The 12,500-nt window shown below is 46.8% G+C and overlaps 2 protein-coding genes across 2 annotated transcripts in view; one reads left to right on the top strand and one right to left on the bottom strand.

Annotated features, from left to right (window-relative positions):
• The window catches only part of LOC121560280 (voltage-dependent calcium channel subunit alpha-2/delta-4-like), a gene marked incomplete at its 3' end in the record, with an annotated part of 195,648 nt that overhangs the window by 80,484 nt on the left and 102,664 nt on the right, over window positions 1–12,500 (bottom strand).
• Window positions 1–12,500, top strand: part of LOC121543624 (leucine-rich repeat and transmembrane domain-containing protein 2) — a 51,781-nt gene that overhangs the window by 12,055 nt on the left and 27,226 nt on the right. Inside the window, exon 2 of the mRNA XM_041853643.2 lies at window positions 8,469–8,656. Within this exon, the coding sequence (XP_041709577.1) occupies window positions 8,572–8,656 (85 nt within the window). The 5' untranslated portion in view covers window positions 8,469–8,571. The remainder of the gene's footprint in view (window positions 1–8,468; window positions 8,657–12,500) is intronic.

The raw sequence follows: 12,500 nt of genomic DNA, 5'->3' as shown, positions 1-12,500 counted from the left end.
GACCTGTCTAGAACAACAGACAGTCTTGACCTTATCATCACATACTTTTTTTAGGATGGGGGGGGCTTCTCAGTCATGTTGAGACTGGTCTACTACTATTGCTTTCATGTATTGTTGTTCTCATTAATATAGTTGTTGTAGTTGCTGTTAATGGTAATCCCATTTCCACTACTACTAATTTATTATCATTGATGCCTTATTGATGTTGGTCCCACCATTGTTGTTATACGTATACTATGACAATGGAAGTCATTTAACTGGCCATGTCAATAAAGTCTACTGAATGAAGAGAGAGAGAGAGAGAAGGTGGAGGTAGAACTAGAGAGAGGAGAGAGATGTGTTGGCTAATGTTGCTGTCTGCTTGTGGCCTGGTGTTCAGGGTGACAGGTAGTAACATCTCTAATGATGGTATTAACACCTCCAGAGGGACACAGCAGGGCAAGGAGCCAATCTGAATGTTTTCTCCAACCCTCCCTAGAACACTATTACTATTAGATTTCTCTCTCTCTCTCTCTCTCTCTCTCTCTCTTTTCTCTCTCTGGAGGTTCGGAGTAGCTTCAGAGAAATGGGTACAGTAGGTGAACTCTTCTACTGTGGTGACACTGTCCTCGGAAGGCAGTTGTCAAGGGGTTAAGGTTCAGGGGTCAACATGTTGTGAAATCCTCTCATTCTGGATGTTTGTGTGAGGTTTCCTCTTTCTGCTGTTGACTTATGTGCTCTTCCTCTCCCGTCACCTGACTGTAGGGTCAGGGGTCAATAGTAGTATTTATAGTTGAAGGTAAAGGTCAAGAGGTCAAACCACTGTGCACGTCCTAAAATGGCTTCTCAGAGTAGGTTAGGAGAAATGCTCTCTAATTCTGGATGCTCTCCCTAACTAGTGTTCTTTTACTCTGTTAAAGTGCTAAGGGAGAGAGTGGAGTGGGGTTCATCTGTGTGTTCATCAGACCGTTCACATCAGCACAGCTTCCATCCAGACCTCCTGTGTTCTCCAACACACACTGTCAGCCTATCACCATCCAGAGCTGGCCCCTCCAACATACACCATCAGCCTATCACCATCGAGAGCTGGCCCCTCCAACACACACTGTCAGCCTATCAGCATCGATGAAGGGGAGGAGACAGGTTAAAGAAGGATTTTAAGCCTGTGTGGCCATTCAGAGGGTGAATGGGCAAGACAAAAGATTGAAGTGCCTTTGAACGGGGTATGGTAGTAGGTGCCAGGCGCACCGGTTTGAGTGGGTCAAGAACACTAACACTGCTGGAATTTTCACGCTCAACCATTTCCCGTGTGTATCAAGAATGGTCCACCACTCAAAAGGACATCCAGCCAACTTGACACAACTGAGGGAAGCATTGGAGTCAACATGGGCCAGCATCCCGTTGGTTCACTTTCGACACCTTGTAGAGTTCATGCCCCGACGAGTTGAGGCTGTTCTGAGGTCAAAAAGGGGATGCAACTCAATATTAGCAAGGTGTTGTTAATGTTTTGTACACCATATGCTCAACAGAAAAACACAGTAGGATGATTGTTCTTCAGACAGCCTTCTTTAAGACTGCAGTAGGATGGAACAGCAGTGATATTTAATAAGGATATTAAGACTGCAGTAGGATGGAACAGCAGTGATATTTAATAAGGATATTAAGACTGCAGTAGGATGGAACAGCAGTGATATTTAATAAGGTTTATTAAGACTGCAGTAGGATGGAACAGCAGTGATATTTAATAAGGATATTAAGACTGCAGTAGGATGGAACAGCAGTGATATTTAATAAGGATATTAAGACTGCAGTAGGATGGAACAGCAGTGATATTTAATAAGGATATTAAGACTGCAGTAGGAGGGAACAGCAGTGATATTTAATACGGTTTATTAAGACTGCAGTAGGATGGAACAGCAGTGATATTTAATAAGGATATTAAGACTGCAGTAGGAGGGAACAGCAGTGATATTTAATATGGTTTATTAAGACTGCAGTAGGATGGAACATCAGTGATATTTAATAAGGTTTATTAAGACTGCAGTAGGATGGAACAGCAGTGATATTTAATAAGGTTTATTAAGACTGCAGTAGGATGGAACAGCAGTGATATTTAATAAGGTTCCAGTAGACATAATCAGACAGTCAGAAAGCCAGTGGGGTGTGTCAGAGAGCTACCACTCACTCCCCAGACACACAGACCTGTCTTCTTTCCCATCCCTCCCAGGTAGAATCCCCACTTCTCTGTCTGTCTGAACCACAGGGTAGCCTGTCTAGCCAGACCCCCTCTCTCTCTCTCTGGTTTCTTATGTCAGGCTCTCCTTCCCTCCCTCTCTCAGTACTCAGATATCTCTCTCTCCTTCCCTCCCTCTCTCAGTACTCATATACAGTGGGGGAAAAAATTATTTAGTCAGCCACCAATTGTGCAAGTTCTCCCACTTAAAAAGATGAGAGAGGCCTGTAATTTTCATCATAGGTACACGTCAACTATGACAGACAAATTGAGAAAAAAAATCCAGAAAATCACATTGTAGGATTTCTAATGAATTTATTTGCAAATTATGGTGGAAAATAAGTATTTGGTCACCTACAAACAAGCAAGATTTCTGGCTCTCACAGACCTGTAACTTCTTCTTTAAGAGGCTCCTCTGTCCTCCACTCGTTACCTGTATTAATGGCACCTGTTTGAACTTGTTATCAGTATAAAAGACACCTGTCCACAACCTCAAACAGTCACACTCCAAACTCCACTATGGCCAAGACCAAAGAGCTGTCAAAGGACACCAGAAACAAAATTGTAGACCTGCACCAGGCTGGGAAGACTGAATCTGCAATAGGTTAGCAGCTTGGTTTTAAGAAATCTCACCCTGTGGGGTCAAAATGATCACAAGAACGGTGAGCAAAAATCCCAGAACCACACGGGGGGACCTAGTGAATGACCTGCAGAGAGCTGGCACCAAAGTAACAAAGCCTACCATCAGTAACACACTACGCTGCCAGGGACTCAAAACCTGCAGTGCCAGACGTGTCCCCCTGCTTAAGCCAGTACATGTCCAGGCCCGTCTGAAGTTTGCTAGAGTGCATTTGGATGATCCAGAAGAGGATTGGGAGAATGTCATATGGTCAGATGAAACCAAAATATAACTTTTTGGTAAAAACTCAACTCGTCGTGTTTGGAGGACAAAGAATGCTGAGTTGCATCCAAAGAACACCATACCTACTGTGAAGCATGGGGGTGGAAACAAAGGGACCAGGACGACTGATCCGTGTAAAGGAAAGAATGAATGGGGCCATGTATCGTGAGATTTTGAGTGAAAACCTCCTTCCATCAGCAAGGGCATTGTAGATGAAACGTGGCTGGGTCTTTCAGCATGACAATGATCCCAAACACACCGCCTGGCAACAAAGGAGTGGCTTCGTAAGAAGCATTTCAAGGTCCTGGAGTGGCCTAGACAGTCTCCAGATCTCCACCCCATAGAAAATCTTTGGAGGGAGTTGAAAGTCCGTGTTGCCCAGCGACAGCCCCAAAACATCACTGCTCTAGAGGAGATCTGCATGGAGGAATGGGCCAAAATACCAGCAACAGTGTGTGAAAACCTTGTGAAGACTTACAGAAAACGTTTGACCTGTGTCATTGCCAACAAAGGGTATATAACAAAGTATTGAGAAACTTTTGTTGACCAAATACTTATTTTCCACCATAATTTGCAAATAAATTCATAAAAAATCCTACAATGTGATTTTCTGGATTTTTTTTCTCATTTTGTCTGTCATAGTTGACGTGTACCTATGATGAAAATTACAGGCCTCTCTCATCTTTTTAAGTGGGAGAACTTGCACAATTGGTGGCTGACTAAATACTTTTTTCCCCACTGTACCTCTCTCTCCTTCCCTCCCTCCCTCAGTACTCAGATATCTCTCTCTCCTTCCCTCCCTCTCTCAGTACTCAGATATCTCTCTCTCCTTCCCTCCCTCTCTTCAGTACTCAGATATCTCTCTCATCCTTCCCCTCCCTCTCTCAGTACTCAGATATTTCTCTCTCCTTCCCTCCCTCTCTTCAGTACTCATCTCTCTCTCTCCTTCCCTCCCTCTTCTCAGTACTCAAGATATCTCTCTCTCCTTCCCTCCCTCTCTTCAGATCTCAGATATCTCTCTCTCCTTCCCTCTCTCAGTACTCTGATATCAATTCAATTCAAAAGGCTCTATTGGCATGGGAAACATATGTTAACATTGCCAAAGCAAGTGAAATAGATAATAAATAAAAGTGACAAACAATAAAAAATTAACAGTAAACATTACACTCAGAAGTATGAAAGGAATAGACACTTCAAATGTCATATTATGTATGTATACAGTGTTGTAATGATGTGCAAATAGTTAAAGTACAAATGGGAAAATAAATAAACATAGGTTGTATTTACAATGGTGTTTGTTCTTCACTGGTTGCCCTTTTCTTGTGGCAACAGGTCACAAATCTTGCTGCTGTGATGGCACACTGTGGTATTTCACCCAGTAGATATGGGAGTATCGATCGATCGATCGATCTCTCTCTCTCTCTCTCTCTCTCGCCTCTCTCTCTCCCCTGCCTCTCTCTCTCTCTCTCTCTCTCTCTCCCCCCTGCCACTATCTCTCTCTCTCCTGCCACTATCTCTTTCTCTCTCTCCTCCCTTCCTCTCTCTCGCTCCTCCTGCCTCTCTCTCTCATCTCTTTCTCTCTCTGCATTCTCTCTCCTCTCTCTCTCTCCATCCTCTCTCTCTCTCTCCTCCTCTCTCTCCATCCTCCTCTCTCTCCATCCTTCTCTTCCTCCTCTCTCTCCATCCTTCTCTTCTTCCTCTCTCTCCATCCTTCTCTTCCTCCTCTCTCTCCATCCTTCTCTTCCTCCTCTCCCTCCTTCCTTCTCTTCCTCCTCTCTCTCCATCCTTCTCTTCCTCCTCTCTCTCCATCCTTCTCTTCCTCCTCTCTCTCCATCCTTCTCTACCTCTTCTCTCTACATCCTTCTCTTCCTCCTCGTCCTCCATCCTTCTCTTCCTCCTCTCTCTCCATCCGTCTCTCTCTCATCCTTCTCTCTCTCCATCCTCCTCTTCCTCCATCCTTCTCTTCCTCCTCTCTCTCATCCTTCTCTTCCTCCTCTCTCCATCCTTCTCTTCCTCCTCTCTCCATCCTTCTCTTCTTCCTCTCTCTCCATCCTTCTCTTCCTCCTCTCTCTCCATCCTTCTCTTCCTACCCTTCCTCCATCCTTCTCTTCCTCCTCTCTCCATCCTTCTCTTCCTCCTCTCTCTCCATCCTTCTCTTCCTCCTCTCTCTCCATCCGTCTCTCCATCCATCCTTCTCTCTCTCCATCATTCAATCTCTCCATCCTTCTCTTCCTCCTCATCCTCCATCCTTCTCTTCCTCCTCTCTCTCCATCTGTCTCTCTCTCATCCTTCTCTCTCTCCATCCTCCTCTTCCTCCATCCTTCTCTTCCTCCTCTCTCTCTCCATCCTTCTCTTCCTCCTCTCTCTCTCCATCCTTCTCTTCCTCCTCTCTCTCCATCCTTCTCTTCCTCCTCTCTCTACAGCATTCTCTTCCTCCTCTTCCTCCATCCTTCTCTTCCTCCTCTCTCTCCATCCTTCTCCTCCTCCTCTCTCTCCATCCTTCTCTTCCTCCTCTCTCCATCCATCTCTTCCTCCTCTCTCTCCATCCTTCTCTTCCTCTTCTCTCTCCATCATTCTCTTCCTCCTCTCTCTCCATCCTTCTCTTCCTCCTCTCTCTCGTCCTTCTCTTCCTCCTCTCTCTCCATCCTTCTCCTCCTCCTCTCTCTCCATCCTTCTCTCCTCTCTCCCATCCATCTCTTCCTCCTCTCTCTCCATCCTTCTCTTCCTCCTCTCTCTCCATCCTTCTCTTCCTCCTCTCTCCCATCCTCCTCTCTCTCCATCCTTCTCCTCTCTCTCCATCCTTCTCTTCCTCTTCTCTCCATCCATCTCTTCCTCCTCTCCATCCTTCTCTCCTCCTCTCTCTCCATCCTTCTCTTCCTCCTCTCTCTCCTCCTTCCTCCATCCTTCTCCTCCTCCTCTCTCTCCATCCTTCTCCCCTCTCTCCATCCTTCTCTTCCTCCTCTCTCATCCACTCTCTCTCCATCCTTCTCTTCCTACTCTCTCCATCCTTCTCTTCCTCCTCTCTCTCCATCCTTCTCTTCCTCCTCTCTCTCCATCCTTCTCTTCCTCCTCTCTCTCATCCGTCTCTTCCTCCTCTCTCTCCATCCTCTCTCTTCATCCTCTTTCTCTCCATCCTTCTCTTCCTCCTCTCTCTCCATCTCTCTCCTCATCTCTCTCCATCCTTCTCTTCCTCTCTCTCCATCACTCTTCCTCTCTCTCTCCATCCTTCTTGTCCTCCCCTCTCTCCATCCTTCTCTTCCTCCTCTCTCTATTCTTCTCTCTCTCTCCATCCTTCTCTTCCTCCTCTCTCTCCATCCTTCTCTTCCTCCTCTCTCCATCCATCTCTTCCTCCTCTCTCTCCATCCTTCTCTTCCTCCTCTCTCTCCATCCTTCTCTTCCTCCTCTCTCTCCATCCTTCTCTTCCTCCTCTCTCTCCATCCTTCTCTTCCTCCTCTCTCTCATCCTTCTCTTCCTCCTCTCTCTCCATCCTTCTCCTCCTCCTCTCTCCATCCTTCTCTTCCTCCTCTCTCCATCCATCTCTTCCTCCTCTCTCTCCATCCCTCTCTTCCTCCTCTCTCTCCATCCTTCTCTTCCTCCTCTCTCTCCATCCTCTCCATCCTTCTCTTCCTCCCTCTCTCCATCCTTCTCTTCCTCCTCTCTCCATCCTTCTCTTCCTCCTCTCTCCTTCTCTCTCTCCATCCTTCTCTTCCTCCTCTCTCTCCATCCTTCTCTTCCTCCTCTCTCCCATCCTTCTCTTCCTCCTCTCTCCATCCTTCTCTTCCTCCTCTCTCTCATCCGTCTCTTCCTCCTCTCTCCCCATCCTCTCTCTCCATCCTTCTCTCCCGTCCTTCTTTCCTCCTCTCTCTCCATCCTTCTCTTCCTCCTCTCTCTCCATCCTTCTCTTCCTCCTCTCTCTCCATCCTTCTCTTCCTCCTCTCTCTCCATCCTTCTCTTCCTCCTCTCTCTCCATCCGTCTCTTCCTCCTCTCTCTCCATCCTTCTCTCCTCCTCTCTCCATCCTTCTCTTCCTCCTCTCTCTCCATCCTTCTCTCTCTCCATCCTTCTCTTCCTACTCTCTCTCCATCCTTCTCTTCCTCCTCTCTCTCCATCCTTCTCTTCCTCCTCTCTCTCCATCCTTCTCTTCCTCCTCTCTCTCATCCGTCTCTTCCTCCTCTCTCTCCATCCTCTCTCTCCATCCTTCTCTCTCTCCATCCTTCTCTTCCTCCTCTCTCTCCATCCTTCTCTTCCTCCTCTCTCTCCATCCTTCTCTTCCTCCTCTCTCTCATCCTTCTCTTCCTCTCCATCCTTCTCTTCCTCCTCTCTCTCCATCCTTCTCTCTCCTTCTCTCTCTCCATCCTTCTCTTCCTCCTCTCTCCATCCTTCTCTCTCTCCATCCTTCTCTTCCTCCTCTCTCTCCATCCTTCTCTTCCTCCTCTTCCTCCATCCTTCTCTTCCTCCTCTCTCTCCATCCTTCTCTTCCTCCTCTCTCTCCATCCTCCTCTCTCTCCATCCTTCTCTTCCTCCTCTCTCCATCCTTTTCTTCCTCCTCTCTCTACATCCTTCTCTTCCTCCTCTCTCTCCATCCTTCTCTTCCTCCTCTCTCTCCATCCTTCTCTTCCTCCTCTCTCTCCATCCTTCTCTTCCTCCTCTCTCCATCATTCTCTTCCTCCTCTCTCCATCCTTTTCTCTCTCCATCCTTCTCTTCCTCCTCTCTCTCCATCCTTCTCTCTCTCCATCCTTCTCTCTCTCCATCCTTCTCTTCCTCCTCTCTCTCCATCCTTTTCTTCCTCCTCTTCCTCCATCATTCTCTTTCTCCTCTCTCAGACAGAGTTAGCAGGGGGCAGTCCCCTTGGAGGGGGAATGTGTTCAGGGGGCAGTCCCCTTGGAGGGGGAGTGTGTTTGTGGAAACTGCCAAGACACACACTACTATATCATTCATCTAGTAAGATGACCTCAGGGCTATTTCTGATCAACTGAGACACACTTCCTTCTGGCTGGCCCCTCTCCTCACTAGATCGGCCCCCTCCCCTCCCCCAGTGTGTGGCTGGTGCTGGAAGTGTGTGTGTGGTGTGTGTGTGTGTTGTGTGTGTGTGTGTGTGGTGTGTGAGTGAGTGTATTAGTCTCAAAACAAGTGTTTATATATGTACTGAACACACTACTGTGAGTGTGTCAAGTGCATCCATATGTCTACCCCAGGGTTGAGTATCTCTGTGTTCCAGTTATATTAACATCATCCTCTAATAGTAGATCTCTGTAACTCTCCACCCCAGAGTATCCCTATGCCCCCTTATGGTTCTCCATCTCTCATCTTCCTGGCTTTTACAAATATTCTAACACTCTCTTCCTCTCTCCCCAGGGCTGAGTATCTCTTCCTTGCCCCTCTCCCCAGGAGGAGGCTGGCATCGGGGCGTCCTGATGCCAGGGCCCGTCTAGAGAGGGTGGACGCGGGACGCTCCGACATGCCCCACCCCCTTCACTCTGCTGGGCCCCCTGATTGGCGGAGCCAGGGGAGGACCTCGCCCACAACCACACCAACCAGACCTGGTGAGTCGATCATAGAGACAGAGGGACACTAATAGGAATAGACCAGACGAGTAGAACACAGAGCTAGAGAGATGAAGAGATGATACGAGTTGAATTTCAAGTACATGGCAAAGCGCATGTTATGTAAACACACACACCCACACACACATCAGGTTGTAGGGTTACAGCAGGATCTGATCTAGTCCATGAGGAGTTAACAGGTTGTAGGGTTACAGCAGGATCTGATCTAGTCCATGAGGAGTTAACAGGTTGTAGGGTTACAGCAGGATCTGATCTAGTCCATGATGAGTTGACAGGTTCTAGGGTTACAGCAGGATCTGATCTAGTCCATGATGAGTTAACATGTTCTAGGGTTACAGCAGGATATGATCTAGTCCATGATGAGTTAACAGGTTCTAGGGTTACAGCAGGATATGATCTAGTCCATGATGAGTTAACAGGTTCTAGGGTTACAGCAGGATCTGATCTAGTCCATGAGGAGTTAACAGGTTCTAGGGTTACAGCAGGATCTGATCTAGTCCATGAGGAGTTAACAGGTTCTAGGGTTACAGCAGGATCTGATCTAGTCCATGATGAGTTAACAGGTTCTAGGGTTACAGCAGGATCTGATCTAGTCCATGATGAGTTGACAGGTTCTAGGGTTACAGCAGGATCTGATCTAGTCCATGATGAGTTAACAGGTTCTAGGGTTACAGCAGGATATTATCTAGTCCATGATGAGTTAACAGGTTCTAGGGTTACAGCAGGATCTGATCTAGTCCATGATGAGTTAACAGGTTCTAGGGTTACAGCAGGATCTGATCTAGTCCATGAGGAGTTAACAGGTTGTAGGGTTACAGCAGGATCTGATCTAGTCCATGAGGAGTTAACAGGTTCTAGGGTTACAGCAGGATCTGATCTAGTCCATGATGAGTTGACAGGTTCTAGGGTTACAGCAGGATCTGATCTAGTCCATGATGAGTTAACAGGTTCTAGGGTTACAGCAGGATCTGATCTAGTCCATGATGAGTTAACATGTTCTAGGGTTACAGCAGGATCTGATCTAGTCCATGAGGAGTTAACAGGTTCTAGGGTTACAGCAGGATCTGATCTAGTCCATGATGAGTTGACAGGTTCTAGGGTTACAGCAGGATCTGATCTAGTCCATGATGAGTTAACAGGTTCTAGGGTTACAGCAGGATCTGATCTAGTCCATGATGAGTTGACAGGTTCTAGGGTTACAGCAGGATCTGATCTAGTCCATGATGAGTTAACAGGTTCTAGGGTTACAGCAGGATCTGATCTAGTCCATGAGGAGTTAACAGGTTCTAGGGTTACAGCAGGATCTGATCTAGTCCATGAGGAGTTAACAGGTTCTAGGGTTACAGCAGGATCTGATCTAGTCCATGATGAGTTAACAGGTTGTAGGGTTACAGCAGGATCTGATCTAGTCCATGAGGAGTTAACATGTTCTAGGGTTACAGCAGGAAATGATCTAGTCCATGATGAGTTAACAGGTTGTAGGGTTACAGCAGAATCTGATCTAGTCCATGATGAGTTAACAGGTTCTAGGGTTACAGCAGGATCTAGTCCATGATGAGTTAACAGGTTCTAGTGTTACGGCAGGATCTGATCTAGTCCATGATGAGTTAACAGGTTGTAGGGTTACAGCAGGATCTGATCTAGTCCATGAGGAGTTAACAGGTTGTAGGGTTACAGCAGGATATGATCTAGTCCATGATGAGTTAACAGGTTCTAGGGTTACAGCAGGATCTAGTCCATGATGAGTTAACAGGTTCTAGTGTTACGGCAGGATCTGATCTAGTCCATGATGAGTTAACAGGTTCTAGTGTTACAGCAGAATCTGATCTAGTCCATGATGAGTTAACAGGTTCTAGGGTTACAGCAGAATCTGATCTAGTCCATGATGAGTTAACAGGTTGTAGCGTTACGTGGTCAGAGATATAGAACAGATCATAGGTGGACCTAACCCATACGGTCAGAGATGTAGAAGAGAGATGTAGAACATGGTGGTTTAGGGTTGACTGGTGGTCTAGGGTTGACCTGTCCCATACGGTCAGCCAGAGATGTAGACCATGGTGGTTTAGGGTTGACCATAGCACAGTCAGCAGAGATCTAGTCCATGATGGTTTAGGGTTGACTAGTGTTTTAGGGTTGACCTGTATCAACGGTCAGCCTGAGAGATGTAGTACATGATGGTTTAGGGTTGACTGGTGGTCTAGGGTTGACCTACCATTGGTCAGCCAGAGAGATGTAGACCATGGTGGTTTAGGGTTGACTGGTGGTTTAGGGTTGACCTACACGATATGGTCTAGCCAGAGAGATGTAGAACATGGTGGTTTAGGGTTGACTGGTGGTTTAGGGTTGACCATATCATATGGTCAGCCAGAGAGATGTAGAACATGGTGGTTTAGGGTTGACTGGGGTTTAGGTTGACCTATACCATATGGTCTAGTCCAGAGAGATGTAAACATTGGTTTAGGGTTGACCTGTCCCATACGGTCAGCCAGAGAGATGTAGACCATGGTGTTTTAGGGTTGACCGCATACACGGTCAGCCAGAGAGATGTAGACCATGGTGGTTTAGGGTTGACTGGTGGTTTAGGGTTCTAGATCATACGGTCAGCCATGAGAGTTAACATGGTTTAGGGTTGACTGGTGGTTTAGGGTTGACCTATACCATATGGTCAGCCAGAGAGATGTAGACCATGGTGGTTTAGGGTTGACTGGTGGTTTAGGGTTGACCTATATCATATGGTCAGCCAGAGAGATGTAGAACATGGTGGTTTAGGGTTGACTGGTGGTTTAGGGTTGACCTATACCATATGGTCAGCCAGAGAGATGTAGAACATGGTGGTTTAGGGTTGACCTGTCCCATACGGTCAGCCAGAGAGATGTAGACCATGGTGGTTTAGGGTTGACCTATACCATACGGTCAGCCAGAGAGATGTAGACCATGGTGGTTTAGGGTTGACTGGTGGTTTAGGGTTGACCTATATCATATGGTCAGCCAGAGAGATGTAGAACATGGTGGTTTAGGGTTGACTGGTGGTTTAGGGTTGACCTATACCATATGGTCAGCCAGAGAGATGTAGACCATGGTGGTTTAGGGTTGACTGGTGGTTTAGGGTTGACCTACACCATATGGTCAGCCAGAGAGATGTAGAACATAATAATAATAATAATAATAATATGCCATTTAGCAGACGCTTTTATCCAAAGCGACTTACAGTCATGCGTGTATACATTTTTTTGTGTATGGGTGGTCCCGGGGATCGAACCCACTACCTTGGCGTTACAAGCGCCGTGCTCTACCAGCTGAGCTACAGAGGACTACATGGTGGTTTAGGGTTGACTGGTGGTTTAGGGTTGACCTATACCATATGGTCAGCCAGAGAGATGTAGAACATGGTGGTTTAGGGTTGACCTATACCATACGGTCAGCCAGAGAGATGTAGACCATGGTGGTTTAGGGTTGACGGTAGGTTTAGGGTTGACCTATATCATATGGTCAGCCAGAGAGATGTAGAACATGGTGGTTTAGGGTTGACTGGTGGTTTAGGGTTGACCTATACCATATGGTCAGCCAGAGAGATGTAGAACATGGTGGTTTAGGGTTGACTGGTGGTTTAGGGTTGACCTATACCATACGGTCAGCCAGAGAGATGTAGACCATGGTGGTTTAGGGTTGACCTATACCATACGGTCAGCCAGAGAGATGTAGAACATGGTGGTTTAGGGTTGACTGGTGGTTTAGGGTTGACCTATACCATACGGTCAGCCAGAGAGATGTAGACCATGGTGGTTTAGGGTTGACCGTTTTTGGACTGCTTTTATAAGCTTGT

This window comes from Coregonus clupeaformis, unplaced genomic scaffold (assembly GCF_020615455.1).
Source record: "Coregonus clupeaformis isolate EN_2021a unplaced genomic scaffold, ASM2061545v1 scaf0857, whole genome shotgun sequence".
NCBI classification, from domain to species: Eukaryota; Metazoa; Chordata; class Actinopteri; order Salmoniformes; family Salmonidae; genus Coregonus; species Coregonus clupeaformis.
The sequence above is the reverse complement of the archived record's forward strand: the minus strand, read 5'-3'. Positions and strand labels throughout refer to the sequence as shown.